A 17,144-nucleotide genomic window follows, 5' to 3' on the forward strand; every position below is an offset into this window, starting at 1 on the left:
TTTGTAGAATTTTACTTCAAAATTGGAGCATACCAGAATGAGAAACAAGATGCCGGCGAAAAAACATCAAGATTGTGGCAAAAAGGCAATTAACTTTTTTTATGTTCATGGAGATGTCTCAATCAGTGGAATTCAGGTTTATCTTCTCTAGCTTGAATCTCTTTGACCGTCTGGCAGGTCCAAGGACTCTTGGACAGGCCAAAGGTAAATCACAAAGCATCCTGCAAGATTTTGCATTGGGAACAATTCAATCAGACCAGTTTATATAGCAATTAGGTAACAATTTAAAGGCATTTGGATTGCTGTTTCTGATCATAGAGGCGCTACCTTCAATCAGCCAGACTAGCACTATTCAGTGATGACTGATTCAGCTGCAATAGACGAGCACAACACACCCCTCTTTACTCTTCTCAGCTTTCTTTTCAGTGATGAAAAAGATTGTTGTGACTGCCTTCGTTGTTGGTGTTTTGGTTACGATTCGCGGCATGTGATACTTGATTCCGGTGGTTTTCGAAAATCATGAAAGTCCTGGAACTCTTTAGTGGGATGGGTGGGATGCACTATGCCTTGATGGATGCTGGGGTGACTTTTGAGGTGGTGGCGGCCCTCGACATCAGTGAGGTGCCCAACCGAGGTGAATGCATACACATGATCGTTGAACTTCTTCGTTATGTCGTTGGTTTTTTAAGCCACAAAGTAAACAAAATGAAAACAAAATGATTGCTTTTAAAATATTATATTTTCCTAGATAAGGGTTGCGGATTGTAATTCATTTTTATACAAGTTCATCGATGTGGACCTCCCTCCCTTCCTACGCGATATGTGATGTGATTAGACTAAAACATTTCCCATCAATGCCAAACCTTAACTGATTTGTCAAAATGAATATGGTCACAAAGGTTAATGTGCAAAAATAGGGCAACTTTGACGTCTTGTCGTTTCTCCGATCATTCAATTTTGATGTAAAATGTTTTCCCCCAGGAAAAGAAGAGCGAAATATTGTCAGTCTGCTCTGCGCTCTTTTCATAATGTCATGTAATAATAATGTCAGCCTTTAATGATTAAGAGGAGGTGAAGTTTAAAAATGAAAAAATTTGAACGCTTGTTTTTCAAAATGGCAGCTAGATTTTTGTTTTCTGCAGTGGCCCAAGTACAAAACCAAAGGCAAACTTTGCGACGTTAAAACTATTTACGTTCAAGAATGATTAGCTGATTAGGACTAGGTCCCTAATTAGGACTAGGAATCTGGAGAAAAACGAAGAATTTGCAAGAATCCGCATGTCCCTCAAAATTTGTGTTCCAACTGATGTTGTTTTGGAAAGTAATATTCAAAAAATTTATTGGTAACAGCATTCTTTTTTACTAAGAAAAAGAATCAAGGACACCAAATGATCAGGGCATTAGTCATTCCTCAATAAAAAAAACAGATTGGAGTTTCAGTTACTTCGGCCAAAATAAGTTATTTATCACTCAGGAATTCCTCGTCAATATTTTTGCTTGGCGCTACTCGTAAAAAATAACTTTTTCTAGGTTCTAAAGGGTCTATATTTCTGGACCATTTTCGCATCACGATCATTCTTCTACATTCCCGATGCATGAAATGGCTATTTTCCCCAAACATGTACAAGAGAATACGCCCATCGGCCGAATATTTGCAATAAATGAAGTATTATCAAATAGCCGAAATACGTTATATTGTAATTTCGTTACTTTTAGTTTCGTTTCCACTGACCTGCAAATAAATGATCCTTTGCCCACAAAGGCTATCACAGGAATGACTTGAGAGTTCAAAGTAACATGATTTTTTGCATTTGACTAAGTCAAGGCAAAAAGGACCCCAATATGCAAATACAGATGTGAAAGAACAAGCCCAGGATTCAAATAAGGATGCAAATAAACTTCAAAGATGGTTTATATTTTTATGGCATACTGAGGTATCTTGAGCAATTTTTTAAGCTGGACACAATTATTCTAATAGCAGCATGCTCTGATTCCAGTAGATCAGCATCTGAACAATAATCAAAGACTAAACTTGGGCATGGGCAGGAAAATTCAAAGCTCTCTCGGAGATCACCACTTTTTATACCTGAAGAAACCTGCTTGTTACAATTTCAAATCGGCTTCAGCCAATGTCATTCTTTGAAAGTGCTCAGTGGGTTGGTGTTTGTGAGGTTTTTGTTGATAGAATATGCTCATTCAACATTTCCAGTCTGTCGTACAATCATCTATGTGCCCTAGAAAAGAGATGGTGGACGGGACCATGAATTGTCAAGGGCAGGCATACGTCAGAGGCGTCAATTTTTCATTAAAATAGTGAAAATATAACTTTTTTTGGCCCAAACAAAATCAGTCAAAAGAAGCCTAAAATGCAAAAAAATGTGAAAACGGACCAATAATGAATACGAGGTACAGGATGAAAAAAGATGCACTTAAAGGCTCAGGATGCAAAAAAATGTTATTCGCGTATGTTTGAGAACACTAGTTATGAGCCCTATTCACATCTAAAGAGAACTTTACTTGTGGAGAAATTTTCCGCTTGATGTATGTTTTACATTGTAGTTTACCGCCACAATTTCCCAGATGTGCCGCACAGTGCCAAAAATATTTGTGGGCTAACCGTCCGTCAATGGCAACAATGGGCGGTGGAGGCTGTCTTGATGAGTCCACCATGTCAACCTTTTACCCGCCAAGGTCACCAGAAAGACACCCAAGATCCTCGATCCCAACCTTTACTGCATTTGCTTACTCTTCTCCCGAAAGTCCCCACGCTCAAATACATCCTCGTGGAAAACGTCAAAGGTAATATTGAAAACGAGTTTTTCTTAACTCTCTTGGAATGGGGAAAAAATAATTATTGGAAGAATTTGATGAAATGTGGCTTTTTGTAAAGCTTCGATTCTAAAGAAGCGATTCGGAAGCGTTGATCATTGCGAAGTTTTTTATCTCATTGTTGTTAGTTTTTTTCCTAGCTTTCCGGTCGTAAAATTATCACAACATTGTAACAATAACAATAAAAAGTGACAAGAAGTTGCAACATTCATCAGGGTGGGCATTTTATTTTTGGACACTTTTTCCACCCTTGTGTTCAAAAGTGACCAGAAATACGAACCTTTGAAACTGCAAATCTTTCAGAAAACTTGCTTGAAACTGATCTTTTGTTTTAGAAATAGTTCATTGATAGTGTCAAAAGCAAAGTTAAGTTTTTAAGATTTTTGCCATATACCTCTAACCAGGGACTCGAAAGAGAGGAAATGACATTGCGTTGCATTAAGATAGTCACTTTAGGATCAATAAAACAAGATTATCCATACTACATATTACATTTAAGTGCTTTTAATTCAATACTGATCTCTTTGATATAAAACTCCGCTCATAGACCAAATATTTCTGAATTAATTTTGAAAGTCAGAAGAATAAATGAAATACCCATGAACAACAAATTGATCAAAAACAATGAAATTGTCTTTCAAATTAGTGAAATATTATATTGTGCAAACTAGGCGCAAAAACACGGATAGATAGAAAATCAACAAGAATCATTCCCAAGTTCCAATTCGGTTTCCGGAGAAGCCGCTCAACCACCACGGCAGCTACTCTCCTCTATGAAATTGTGCAGTCCAACATCAGCAATAAGAGGAGAGTGTACGGATGCTTTGTGGATTTCTCCAAAGCATTCGACAGGGTGGACCGAACGCGGTTATTCCTCAAACTCCAACTGTGGGGAGTTCTGCGTTCAACCCAAAGAGAATACCTGTGAAAACCTGTGTCCTGCTGTCCAACATCTACGCGGGACTCAGATGCTCCATTCGATTTGGTGAGGACCTATCCCCCTACTACTTCACTTCCATTGGCCTGCCGCAGGGGGACCCCCTATCGCCAATTCTTTTCAATCTTTGTGTTTCCGACCTGCCCGAAGCCCTCACACACTAAGGCCCCACCATCAACCATTTTCTGGTTCAATATCTTCAATATGCAGACGACCTGGTTCTCTTGGCTGATTCAGCCGTGGAATTGCAAAATGCCACCAATGCCCTCCACGGTTACTGCCAAGAGAACGGCCTTCAAGTCAACACCATCAAGAGGGAGGTCATGTTTTTCCATAAAGGTCGTCTGCCTCCCACCTTCTTCCATATTAACAATGGTCCGATTGAAATCGTCAATAATTTCAATTATGTCGGTTTCACATTCACAACTCAACTCTCCTTCACCAATCATCTCAAATCATCAATAGTCAAAGCCAGGGCCAGGGTCGGATACATTTGCAATAGACTTCCTATCAAGAATTTTCCCCTTCCAATAGTTCTTCAACTCTTCCGGACCTACATCGTTCCGATTTTCCTCTATGGCCTTCACCTTTGGCTCCCAAACTCCGCCCAATCCGCCCTCAAATCCGCCAATGCCACCTTCACCAAGTTCCTCAAACGATATCTGTGCGTGCCCCAATATGCCAATAATGCATGGACCCATTTTCTATTGGAAACTGAGCCCCTCACCATCGGGCTGGCAAGGTTAGTGTCCAAAAGTGTTGGGAATCTGACCTTTCCGCGGGTGATGTCCGGACACAAATTGTCCGTCCCGGTCAAGGACTTGCTTACACCTTATTGTCCTTGGCCCGAGAACATCCTTTCGGAGTATCGCTAGTCAAGGGCCACCAACGACGGGAGCTGACAAAGGATCTGTTCAATCTGACCCACCCACTCTACTGCAATAACCAAGATTTTCATCTTTTACTTCTACCACCTGTTTACGTACTATTTGCAATTTCCCTCTTCACTTTTTTCATGTGCACTGAACCAATTCTGGTCATACTCATTGTGATATCACACTCTAGTCAACTATTTTATCAGTCTTGACCATTTTATTCTTTTATCAATTGATATTTGGTTATGATATTTTTTTTACATAAAGTTTTATACATTTTACAATCTGACATGACCAAGAGTGGCAATAAAGTTTATTTCTAACTTAGTTTAAAATCATGTGTATTTTGGGATTTCCTCCCAAAAAGAGTTAATACAAAAAAATGAACATCTTGCCCAATTGCTGAAGTTTAAGAATGCTATACTTTTCACATTTAAGGTTTGCTTTTCATAAGCAAGTAGTTAAAATTATTCTTAGGTAAGGTTTTTTGGCTTTTAAAGATGCTTTTTTATCAGATAGAGAAGGAAACTACTTTATTCTAACAGAAAAAAAATAAATTATTGATGATAGATGTACAATCTATTATACTTAATGATGATATTTAAAGATACTCTTACGCAGCTGCTAGCCGTTACAAATTTCATGACACAGTTTCAGTGAAAAATGCCCAGTAACAAACCGCCCTGATTTTTTGCTTGGCCTTAACTTCTTAAAATTCAAATACATTAATGCTCTTATTAACTTAAACAAATGAACTTGTTTAACTTTATAATACTGTATTTAATCAAGATAGATATTTGAAATTCTCAAATTACAGTGTATATTTTGGTAAGTAAAAACATTAGTGAAATGATTTGTCAGTTTTCTACAAAGGTTAGTTGCTACATAATGTATATTTATGTTCACAATGTTAACATTATATGAATTATTGATTCCATTTGTTGGTTAACATATCTATCAAGATTACTACATGAATTAGGTTTTAAAAGTTATTGCTTGTCTACCCACTTTTGGCCAAATGTACCCATGTTTGTCCACTTTTGTCCACTTTTGTCAAATTGAAAATGATCTTTAAAGGTTAGATAATTCCATTTTTTACCTACCGCGGGGAGATAAAATACTGTCACAGGGCCGTTCGGGTACTCTTAGGCGGCTTGGACTAGCTTGAGCCGTTACATATTTGTTTTCATTTTTTAGCTCTACCTTGGCTTTAACCATGAATGTCATAGTTTTGAATTAAAGAATAAAGTCTTCGGCACAATTTTCATCCATAAACGAACATATTGATTCCTTGCCTGAACAAATTATGAGCGTCAAGTACGATAAACGTGTTATATCGGCGGAACTGATTATCAGAGCGAGTTTGGCTTTGCCGCTGCAATAGTACGAGCCAGAGAGGAGCCGGCAAGTAGATTTAACGACGTAAGCTTAAAAAGCAGATATTTGGCCCATGGGTGAGTAATTGATAATTTTAGAATGAAACGTGTACCAAAGGGTTCTTTTTTTTGATTCTAAACTGTGACATTCATGATTAAGGCCATGGTCTTGCTAAAAAGGGGAAAAATACATGTAACGGTTCAAGATCGCCTAAGTCGCCTAAGACTGCCTAAACGGCCCTGTGACACTATTTTATCTCCCCGCGGTAAGTAAAAAATGGAATCACCTAACCTTTAAAGATCATTCCTCATTGCTGTCCAAAAACCAAGCTGATTCCCAAAATTGTCCACCCCAACAACCATCAATAGATGTGTTAACAAGTCTCAATTAAGAAAGGCCAGTGAAAATCTACCGAGCTAAGCCATTCCATTTTTACAATACCTCTTAAGTGTTCAAAACAATTAAAGCTGAACTAGCAATCATCTCCAATAACCCTTGCCCCTTTTTTTTACCAATCTCCGTTCAGGATTCGAGGAGTCCGAAGCCCGCTCCAAATTGATCGACACCCTCAAAAGCATGAATTTTCATTGGCAAGAGTTCCTCATCTCGCCCATGGATCTCGGGGTGCCAAACTCGCGTCTTCGTTACTATCTCATTGGGCAATCCTCTGAACTGGCATTTCAATTTCCAACTCGCTCGGAAATATGGACGGATACCTCTTCGCTCCGCAAATTTTCGACATCGCTTCAAACACCCGCCAAGCTCAAATCATTCCTGGAAACCAATCCTCCAATCACATCTAAATTAAGCGACGCCATGTTGCTCCGATATGCCGAGGTCATGGACATTGTCACCGAGGAATCCGAGCGATCTTGTTGTTTTACCAAGTCCTATGGACGATATGTGGAAGGTACAGGTTCTATCCTTCAACAGTCCGGGGATTTAGACTCCGTTTACCGGAGATTTCGAGCTCTGCCCAAAGAAGATGAAGCCCAAAGAGTGGCTGTTCTACGGGAATTGGACCTGAGATTCTTTACTCCCAGAGAAATTTGTAGATTAATGGGATTTCCCGAGGATTTTGAATTCCCTCCGGAATCGACGCCCATTCATCGTTTTCGAGTCTTGGGCAATAGTCTCAATGTGAAAGTGGTGTCGTTTCTGTTACAATTACTGATACCGAGATGAGATTATTTTTGTGGATTGGTAATTATCTATTGGATCTACATAGTGATGAAACGAAAATAAATGGAAGTGAATGGAATGAGACGATGATAATTTTGAGTGGGTTTCTTCTTTGCCTTCACATGCCGCTAAGCAATCCGGTTCCTGGAATGGAAAGGACAGAAAACCATTGGTTAGATATCCTGGCAAGGTTTCAAGAGTGGAGACAAAGTCACCTTTAAATCCTTCTTCTGGATGTTGCATACTCCAGCATTCGTCCATGTCAATGGGTCCGTTGGTGGATGGCTCATCGGGTCGAAGATAGATCAAAGACTTCGGCAAGACTTTCAATTCCCCCAATGTCTTGGTGGAATCTTCCAAATAGACCCCATTCACGCACAGATTCTGGTCAAAAGGAGCCACTTTGAAGCTCTCCATGATCTGAAATTGGGCCCGTTCTTAGTTCATTTGACGACATTGAACGGAAGCCTTCTGACATTGATGCGATTGTCCACAAACTTCTAGAAATATGGACTAGGAACGATCTTCCCGCCAAATCGGCCTGCTTTTGGTCATCGCGACTCTGAGCCACTTTTCGAATTAAAATAACACTATAAGAAATGTAGATCTCCTCAATCAAAGGCGGGCCATTTTTATATAATTCACTGATGAAGGGGTTCGTTTCAAAGTTTTATTGTCAAAAGCTTATGTAGCTGACCAAGAGCAAGCCAAAAATTCGAATTTTAAGTAGTGTCTACTACATAACTTTGGTAAATGAGGGCTAAAACATCAAGTAACATACTTTTCGAGTTCTGTCGACGCTTGACTTAGATCAATCACTTCAATATGTGTATTTCTGACACGCTAACCCGATATTACGTTAGTAAATTAGCGTCCATTTTGAAGGCCTCTTTGATATGGTTTTGAATATGAAAATACTTTGTGAACTTTGTTGTTAGACCAAATATCATAATTAAGATTGAAAGGTAATAAATAAATATGTAATATAATAATCATTATAGCCTTTCATTTTTTTCCAATTCCCTGCAGCAGTTAGAAAAGCTCGTAAAAAAACAAACCAAAAAAGAACCCAATAACACTCGTAAGTAATGATCCTCCGCTCAAAGCTTACAAAGTAGAAATGCGATTTGAATTGTCGAACTTATTATATCATTCGATATCTTGATTTAGATAAATAAATAGAATATCATAAAACACATTAATTCATATTTTATCAGTAACAAAATATTAATCAATATTTCATCATAAACAAAATATCATAAATATCAAATCTTATAAAAGAGTGATTGAAGGAACTAGTTTCACTTTATCCATGCCCTAACAAAGATAACTAACCTTGATCTTAAAATCCCGAAGGAGCATGGATGAGCTAACGATGAATTCCTTTTCTCCGCGCACTTTTTGTCGTCGATGGCTTCTTCTGACATCGATGAGCGGATTGTGGTGACTGTTAACGGTCGCATTGTTGGTCGTGGTTCCGTTCTCTTCGGCATGAGGTCCCGCCTCTGATGCAATTCCATTGGACTCGCCCATCTTTTGCTTCTTCAACGGTGGGTGACCATTGAGGGGTGTGCCATTGGTGGCACATCTCCCCGTAGGCGTGATGGCATCACTGCTACTGAAATCCGGGTCCTTGTAGTCCAGAAAGACGGGGGTTTTATCCGATCCGGTCAAACGGCGGACATAAACAGGTACATTGGTGTAGCATAACTTTTCCTAGATAGCGATATAAATACACAAAGTTTTTCAAAAATAGAAATAAACATGGACAAGGGCGACAAATAAGTGCAAAAATTGATATAATACCAGCTCTTCTTGTTCTTTTCGTTTGGCAAGGCACTCGGCGCACACTTTGGGATCACTACTGAGAAGCTCCGGACCCTCTTTATTCCGCACCACCGAAATGGTGTGATCCACTTGGAAGAATTTGCGAATGTGTCCCCACTCGTCTTCTGACACCATAAATATGCTAAAAATAAGAAAGTATGATCGTTTTAGGTCATGTGATATGTACCAATCCGATGACGGACGTCTGTCTATAGAGCAGCATACGAAAATTGGAACGTGCAAAGGGCTCGATGAATTACCTCTTCTTGTCATCCTCACTCCAGGAATCACTTTAGAAGGAGATAATCAAAGACAAAAAGAGAGGTGGACACATCAAAAGGTGACTCAAGGGAAATGCCTGGGCAGGGAGGGATACTTACACTGATTCATAATCGGATTCAGTGTCCAAATCCAGAGGATAAACGAGACCACCATGCTCACAAAGGAGAGTGTCGTTGCCCAATATTCTGACGGGGTCTTTGGACGATGGACTTCGGATGAACGAGCGCCATTCTTGAACAAAGCTACAAAGAACAAGTCGGTATTACGGTATTACGTGTTTGGCTCATGAAATGTTAGCATAGGAACTACTTTAGGTGCATTGTGATCACGTTGAGATCAGTGGGCTACCTTAAAAAAAGAGCAATCCGGTCGGAATTTCTGTTTTTTGACCAGATTGGTTTACCTCTTTGAAGGTTTTTAAAGACACCATCGCATTGGATGTTCAGATCTAGTTATTTCAATTCAAATATCGGCCACTATTTGCTTAAAAAGTGCGAAATCTACCATAATTTCAGGCGTTTTGAATTATGGTCAGCAGAGGGTTGTTTCGCCAATTTTGACTAAACAAATCACTCTTCACGAGAGTAGCCCATTTGACTGTAGATGGCATTAGTTTCCGACATTGAAAAAAAAACCGTCAATTACCATCAGTTTTAAAAGGTTATTGAAATACTCGCTCAGCCAAAACTTACCCTCGAGAGATCAGATAGACCTTGTTCAAAGTGGCCTTCGACCATGAAGGCCGATTCCGCTCGTTAAGCACATCGTTAAGTGCGTTCTTTTGAGCCTGAGCCAGTTCCCTTCGCTCTTCGTCGGCTCTCGCTGCTTGATTGGCGCTCGCCCGGCACTGCGGGCAGGTCACGTGAGAGCGCTCAAAGCTCGGCGTACCTGGGAAGTATCGCTTCAAGATGGTCCAAACCTCACTGGACACCAGTCGACGGTTGGCGGCCAAAGGGGAGAGTTCTCCATGCTCGCACACGATATCACTATTGAAATGCAATCGCTCTGCGTGCAATTGGGACAACGGGTACGTGACCACGGATGTGGGCCTGTTATTGGGTTCGGAGTGTCCGTTCTCCTTAATTTTCACAGCCGTGTGGGTCTCCACCTTCGAAGACGTGGACGAGGTCGATGATGTACTTGAGGACTTGGACCTATGGTGGCCATTGGTTACAGGAGAGGAGTTGCCATTGGCCAAGGTGGGATGGATCTCGATCCCTCCCATCTTGGCGTTCAGATTGGTCGAGATTGGAGTGTTGCCGTTCACCTTGGCCACGCTGATATCGGTCCCCACCTTGAGGAGCTTGGTCTGGACTTCCTCCAAATCCAGCTGGGCTTTTCCTTCCTCTGGATTATCGGGAGACCCATTGGCGGGAGCTGGCTTTGTGCTCAAGGGTTCGTCGTCAGATTTAGGGGATTGTGTCTGAGTGGGCGTGGTCCCGTTGGGGAGGTGATCCTTAAGCTCGGGGCTCGTAGGTGCGGCCTTGTCGTTTTTACTTGACGCTAGTCCAATCTCCATGATTTCAATGAAGTCCATTTCGTCGTCATAGTTGTCGGCCTCCTCTTGAATGTCCTCATTCAAGTCATCCTTAGCGATTTTCCTCCAATTCCTCAGGGACATTTTCCCCACCCAATAGGCTAACCCGGAACTGTAAATGAAAAAATGAGCATACTTAAAGGTGTGAACTGAGAGAAAAATAAGTGATATTTTATCAAAAAACTAAATGAACTCAAAAAAATAAGATATATATTTTCATAATTTTTTTTTGACTCTTCGTGATCATATTCTCTGTAGCGGTTAATAAGTCCGCAAAAATGTTTGAAAGAAGATCTCTTGTTAAAACTCAAGAGTCCATTTGTCAGACCAGGACTTCATTAAGCGATTTGTCTGCTGCTAATTTGACCACAATCAAACAGAAAACATAATCATCCTTACTCTGTCACGGGTTTCTTAGACAGCTCGATTATGGCCTTTGCATCGCGAATGGTACTCTCAACCAACTGGATACGTCTACATTGGTTCTTCACGCATATCTTGCACAACGCATCATGAGTGAGTCTCCGTCCACGACACTCTGTCACATCCTCACACAACCTATTTGCCTGAAAAAAAAGGTGGAACCCCATCCATTTCATCTCCAATCCAACATCCAACTTCCTCGAGATCCCACGTACCACTTCAACATTGATCACCTTCACCTCAAAGATCTTCTCGAGATTGAGTTTGCCGTGCATGCACAAGTAGTCCAAGGTTTCGATGGGTTCATCCGCCGCCATAAGAGGATTATCTAGATATCGCATGAGCCATTCCGTGGGAATGAACTCGAAATCGGTCCCCGTTTCGTCCTCCGTTTCGTGATAAGGCATCTGTTCGCAGATATCGCGCAGATTATGCTTGATGGACATTCGCTCTTCATGTTGTTCTTGCTAAAAAACATAAATAAAGAAAAGTCCATGGTGACATTTATCCACACAGCCAGAGATGCTTCTAAGTTAGTTACCTTGCAAAGTGCGGATTCCTCAATTTCCTCGTCCAACATCCGCCGGTCTTGCTCAATATATGCCCGTAGGTAGATGGGGAAATTTGAGGGATAGACTAGTCCATTGACATAGGTGTAATCAGCTAGACCAGATTGGAGGTCCTCGTCAATCTCGTCCTCGGAAGGTGACGAGAGATCTTCCGAAGAGGTCTCCTCGTCCTCGTCGTCTTCATCTTCTTCGTCCTCCAGGATATCTTCGTCCCTATTGACAGCATCTTCGTATTGTTCCAATCGTTTCCATTTCTCCTCGCGTTTTAGGCGCTTCTCTTCCCGCAATTTCCGTCGAAACACTTGGTTCTTTTTCTGGATGGCTCGCAAGGCTCTGTTTTGGACCAAGGTCTTCTTGATCTGTTCCTCTTGTTCCTTGGCACGGATCCTGATTAAGGCGTTCTGCTCGGTGTAGACCAACATGTAAGCGTTATTCGAGCTTTGTATGCCCTTGCCGGTGTTATTGCCTTTGGGTCCACGTTTGCCGTTGGTGGGTGAACTTCCGTTCATCATGAAAGGATCGCTTTCGCTGCCCAATTTGGGGTTCTTGCCCCAAATTCGACCCACCAACGCATCCGAGAACTTGTACCATTGACCAGTACACGCATCCTAAAAATCGAGAAATCGACGAATCCAATAACTTTGAATACTTTACTGGACTGGCAGTCGCCTGGGAGCTTTACAGGGCGGCCCTTAAATCAGAGTTCCTTGAATTTTCATCAAGTTTCCAGACTAGCTTCCAGAACAGGGTGAATTTTTGTGGTAGTATTTAAAAATGTTCATGTCATTCTGAAGAAGTTTGTATTGCCGATGAATTGCATTATATCAATGCAAGACTTTCATAGGGTTTCATAGTATAGGAATGTATTTTCTAAACAGAGCATGTGTACTAAATAAAGAGCGTGAATGAACAAGGATCATGGTTTGATAACGAATAGAAGAATTTGCATGAAATTTTGTCTGGATGTTTCCAGAACACTTTTCTTCATACTGTATTATTAACAAACCTATATTTTCTGATTGGGCTCAGGGCATCGTCTTATCGAGTCTGATCTGATGTTACAAAAAATCCGGACTACCCTGCAATACGAACATGTCAACAAGAAAGATGCCTTACCTGAATATGGGCTATGTAGTGTCCATGGTTGGCTTCTGCCCCCACATGCATGAGAACCCCAGTGAGCGTGTAGACTTGGCTTCCTGGCGGTTTTCTCAGGTATTCGGACATGTCCAATTGTTCTGGGAATCGAACAACGGAGTTCAGTTTTTTCTTTTGACCCGTTTGCCTTTTAAATGGAGAGGTGGAAAAGTTGGTAAATACTGATGTTGAGGTCGCCAAGGAGCCATCGTGAGGACTTGTAAGACTTACATATCAAAGATGAATCGGTTGAGTTGAAGGTTTAATACTGTTGGCACTTGGGAGATTCGGACACATCGGGTGGCATCTTTTTTGGCATTACAATTTTCGCAAAAGTACTGATTGTCGCCTTGAAGTTTTTCCTTCTTGGTGAAGTCCTCCAAGCAATCTTTCAACGTCTTGTTACCCTAATAGAGACACAAGAAATATTGCAATTACATGATGAGCTCGTATATCCCTAAATAAGGTCTTTCTTACTTGTAAAGTGAGATCCAGTTCGTAGAAAAAAGACGGCCTGGAACTTTCTCGTTTGCAGGCCATACATTTCGTGACGTAAGCGTATTCACCCCGGAATTGGTTCTGGATCAGTGAACGCACATTGAGACTCTTTTGATTGCTCAGACTGGATTCCAAGAGAGAGATGAACAGCTTAGAGAACTCTTGGGCGTCCTGTTGCACTTGAGGATCCAGACCCAGTTTGGTGATAAAGTCATTGGGATCCACTGCTCTAAAATCATGATCAAAGAACAGGGTACAGCAGGTACAGAGATTGAGATTTCGAAAATCAATCAATAAATATATTGTCTTGACTTTGGAGGCTAAAAACATGCCAAGATGTGATTGGGCATTGCCGTCCAAATTGAGTAAGGCATCTTAACTAGTGTGTTCATTCCGCTTGCCCACACTCAACATTACCCTTCACAGACCCCTTGTTTACCTTCGGTTGGTGAACTCCATCATGGCGAATAAGGCTTGAAGGCTGGCCACTTTCCCGCGGGGTTTGTAGTTTTCGGCCTCCAAGAGCGTCTCGTTCTCGCCTTCCTCGTCGTCTTGCTCCGGATCCCATTCATAGAGAGCCTGTCGGAAGTTCACGTTATGGAACCAGATCTGGAGGAACGAGTTCACGTAGCACGTGTTGCCCAAGTTCAACAAACCCGCGGGAAAGCTATTGGCCCGACGCTCCAGGGCAATATCGGACCCCTCGTCGTCGTCCTCATCCTCGTCGTCATCATCGCTGTCATCCGAGTCCAACCATTTCTGCTCACCCAATCCTATTCAACGGTTATAAGATGTATGCGATAATTGGAGTTTAAACAGATTATCCTACACTTGATGTGACAGCCCTAGAGAAATCAACTCATCTTTACGATGGATAAAAGTGAGATCCCGGGATTGGTCATCAAAAAAGTTGCCTTTATCATTATAGGGATGTGCAATGAATGTTTCTACCTTCTAGTTTTTAGTCCCAGACTCAAGTCAAAAGTCATGGCAATAAAAAAAATTACAAAAGATATACCGGGCGTTGCAAAAGTATTGAGACCATTTTTAGAAGATATTATATGACCTAAACATGTTCTCATTTCAATTTTGAATTTCCCGCCTGATGCAGGCAGTTGCAATTGACAAATTCATTTCATAAAATTTATGTATTTTGGAGCCAGAACATATGAAAACAAGACCACTAATTTTCATATAACTCAACAGTGGTTAAATGGACCGTATTTATCTTTAAATTCAACACCTAGCCACAGTAAATATATGTGGTCCAAAATTGCATCGAATAGCTTTTCGAAAATTACTCTTTTGTAATTGGTTTTAGGAATGGAAATTGTTCCTTGTCGTTTTGAGAGCGAGCCAAGTGCCAAGATGTGTTTGGGAGTCTCTCTAGAAACTTGGTAAGGCTTTTTAACCACAACGCTGACTTACCAACATAACACCTGGGGTTATATTTGCAGTTCTTCTTGCACTTATCCCTGAGAGGAAGATGCAATGGGAAATGGAGGCGGTATGCTAGTTGGACCTCTTCTTCGCTGATATCTCGATCAACGTCCTCCACGGCCTCGATCCATTCCCAGGCGCGCTTTTCCAAGAAATCGCGTCGTTGGAGGGCGCTCATCCCGCTCAGACTGGGCGATATGGACGTGACCGGGTCGGCGGCGGGACTCCCGGACCCGTGAGGGTGGACTTGCCGCTCGCGCTTCATTGAGTCTGGGTCAGGTGAGCAAAGTGCTCCTCACAGACATGTCCTTAATGCTAAAATGCAGAAGATTCCTTTTAATTATAGGGCATATTTCTTTAGCATTGAAATCATCCATTTGAAAGGGAGAAAGAGAAAGAGTAATTGATATCAGACACGGCGAAGATTCATGATAATTGAAACAGAAGCAAAGAAGAGTGATAATCAGGGCTGTTCAAATAAAGTAATATGCAACAAAAAGAGTAAAAAAAAGCAAAGAAATATGGAAATATGCCGATAATTCCGGTTCAAGTTACTCTTTTGAAAAGAGCTATTATAAAAAAAAATGAAACACTAAAATAAAATTTAGTAGCCTTGTCAACAAAGGGTGCATAAACTATTCTCCATAACCCTACCAAGTGATCTTGCTTGAAGTGCACCACACAGCCAAAGCCTGTTAGGTTACTAAATAAACTCTTAATACTGTATGTGATTTGAACAAAAGTAGGCAAAACATTTGTGCCTAAGTCGTGCATCAACTGTGTTGTACTTGCAAGTAAGCACACCATAGGAACGGAAAAAAATCTTTCGTTCACGAGATACTTTGGCCATGCATTGATAGAAGTGCAGTATTTGGAGCATTTTTTTTTAAGACTGAAGAGACGTAATTTTCAATAGCTGTCCCAAATGTAAGATAACCACGCCATTTAAGAACGTCATTTGAAGCAAAAAAGCTGGTATCGTAAAATAGAGAAGATATTTGGTTTTCATTTGTTCTATATTTTAAGAAAAGGGATAAAATCAATGGGGAAACTAGATCCTTGAGCCAAACTGGTGAAAATTGCAGAAAAAACATCCAAACCACACACAGTAATGCAAAAAGATTGGAAAAGTGAAATATAATACATTTGCATTTTGGGGGGGGGGATCTTTTTTCAGCTCTGGTGATAACGGTCAATCAATGAATCAATTGAACAATACTGGTCCTGCCGATTGATGGCAACGCCTCTACAATCAGAAACCACTCCCTGAAAGCCTTTGAGTTATCCCATCCGTTCTAAAAATAGATGTGCCTTGCTTGCTTCGAGTGCAAACTCTTGTCTTGTGGGTGCTTTGTAATATTTTAGAGAAAAACCTTGAGTTCATGAGGATCTATGGGTAATCATAGGATATATCTTCGTTGAAAATAGTTCGAGGAAAAACTGCATTTGGGCGTTGAGAGGAAATGTGAGACGCTTGACTTTTCGCTTTTCAGAGGGATTATTATTACATGAGCCTTTGGAAGAGCAAAGAACCTTCTTTTACTTTCCTTTAACGTCCAAATGCAAATACTCGTCCTAATAATCATGTGTCAGGTTAATTTTGCACTTGATTATGATTTATTATGATCATTATTTACGATTATGACTTGAATGAACCCTGTGAACGGGAACCGAGTCCACTCTTCTATTCTTGAAAGTACACTATGACTTCACTTGGATTGGCTAACACTATTTCTAAGCCCCAACCCTGTCACAGTTCATATGTTTGATTCACAGATCTTTGAATGATATTAGGTGCAATTTTTTTAATGAAAACGATGCTTCAGCCATATCGCTCAATGCTATTGAGATCATTTTGACTCAGGCGGAATCCATCATTGGGTTGAAAGCATTTCTACCCTATTTTTGATGGGTAGTCAGTCCTTTTTGTGCCCGTTTCCGTGGCACCAGGCTAATTCAAATCGAGCCCAATGGGCCAGGTTCATGCCCACATCATTTCCATCACCCCATACAAGAGAGAGGGTATCATCCATCTAGCAAGTTCCCCACCCGTAATCTCAATCAGGCGCTTGGGTACTTTCTGTCGACTTTTATCATACAAGATGGCTATAGAGTAGGCAGGCCTGATCATTTTGTCATTGGGGATTTGGGATTGTTCAACCCACCACCAATTCACAATTGAGCTTCTCAGGGTGAGGGCTCGGCAGAAATCAACTCTCGGGAAATTAGCC

General features: G+C 41.0%; 2 protein-coding genes across 2 annotated transcripts; one reads left to right on the plus strand and one right to left on the minus strand.

The window, feature by feature from the left end:
• Window positions 1-208: 208 nt before the first annotated feature.
• LOC131882007 (tRNA (cytosine(38)-C(5))-methyltransferase-like) lies at window positions 209-7,293 on the plus strand. The gene is made up of 3 exons (XM_059229024.1): window positions 209-634; window positions 2,560-2,799; window positions 6,545-7,293. Exons 1-3 carry the CDS (start codon window positions 520-522, stop codon window positions 7,201-7,203), a joined length of 1,014 nt encoding a protein of 337 aa, XP_059085007.1. The 5' UTR covers window positions 209-519; the 3' UTR covers window positions 7,204-7,293.
• On the minus strand, window positions 7,206-15,110 carry LOC131882000 (ubiquitin carboxyl-terminal hydrolase 48-like; the record flags this gene model as incomplete). The annotated part of the gene is given in 15 exon segments (XM_059229011.1): window positions 7,206-7,344; window positions 7,416-7,620; window positions 8,536-8,916; window positions 9,007-9,169; window positions 9,288-9,317; window positions 9,408-9,551; window positions 10,002-10,958; window positions 11,246-11,412; window positions 11,485-11,736; window positions 11,811-12,446; window positions 12,955-13,123; window positions 13,207-13,382; window positions 13,453-13,702; window positions 13,913-14,246; window positions 14,902-15,110. Coding segments are annotated over 15 exon segments (4,099 nt in total), but the record flags the coding sequence as incomplete, so codon positions are not given.
• Window positions 15,111-17,144: the final 2,034 nt, after the last annotated feature.

Source organism: Tigriopus californicus, chromosome 6 (genome assembly GCF_007210705.1).
Source record: "Tigriopus californicus strain San Diego chromosome 6, Tcal_SD_v2.1, whole genome shotgun sequence".
NCBI classification, from domain to species: domain Eukaryota; kingdom Metazoa; phylum Arthropoda; class Copepoda; order Harpacticoida; family Harpacticidae; genus Tigriopus; species Tigriopus californicus.

Excerpts from the sequence above, each read along its gene's own strand:
- LOC131882007 (XM_059229024.1), top strand. The coding sequence starts at position 520 with ATGAAAGTCCTGGAACTCTTTAGTGGGATGGGTGGGATGCACTATGCC. Across the intron at positions 635-2,559 it reads CAGTGAGGTGCCCAACCGAG|TTTACCGCCACAATTTCCCA; the intron begins GTGAATGCATAC and ends TTTACATTGTAG. Across the intron at positions 2,800-6,544 it reads CCTCGTGGAAAACGTCAAAG|GATTCGAGGAGTCCGAAGCC; the intron begins GTAATATTGAAA and ends ATCTCCGTTCAG.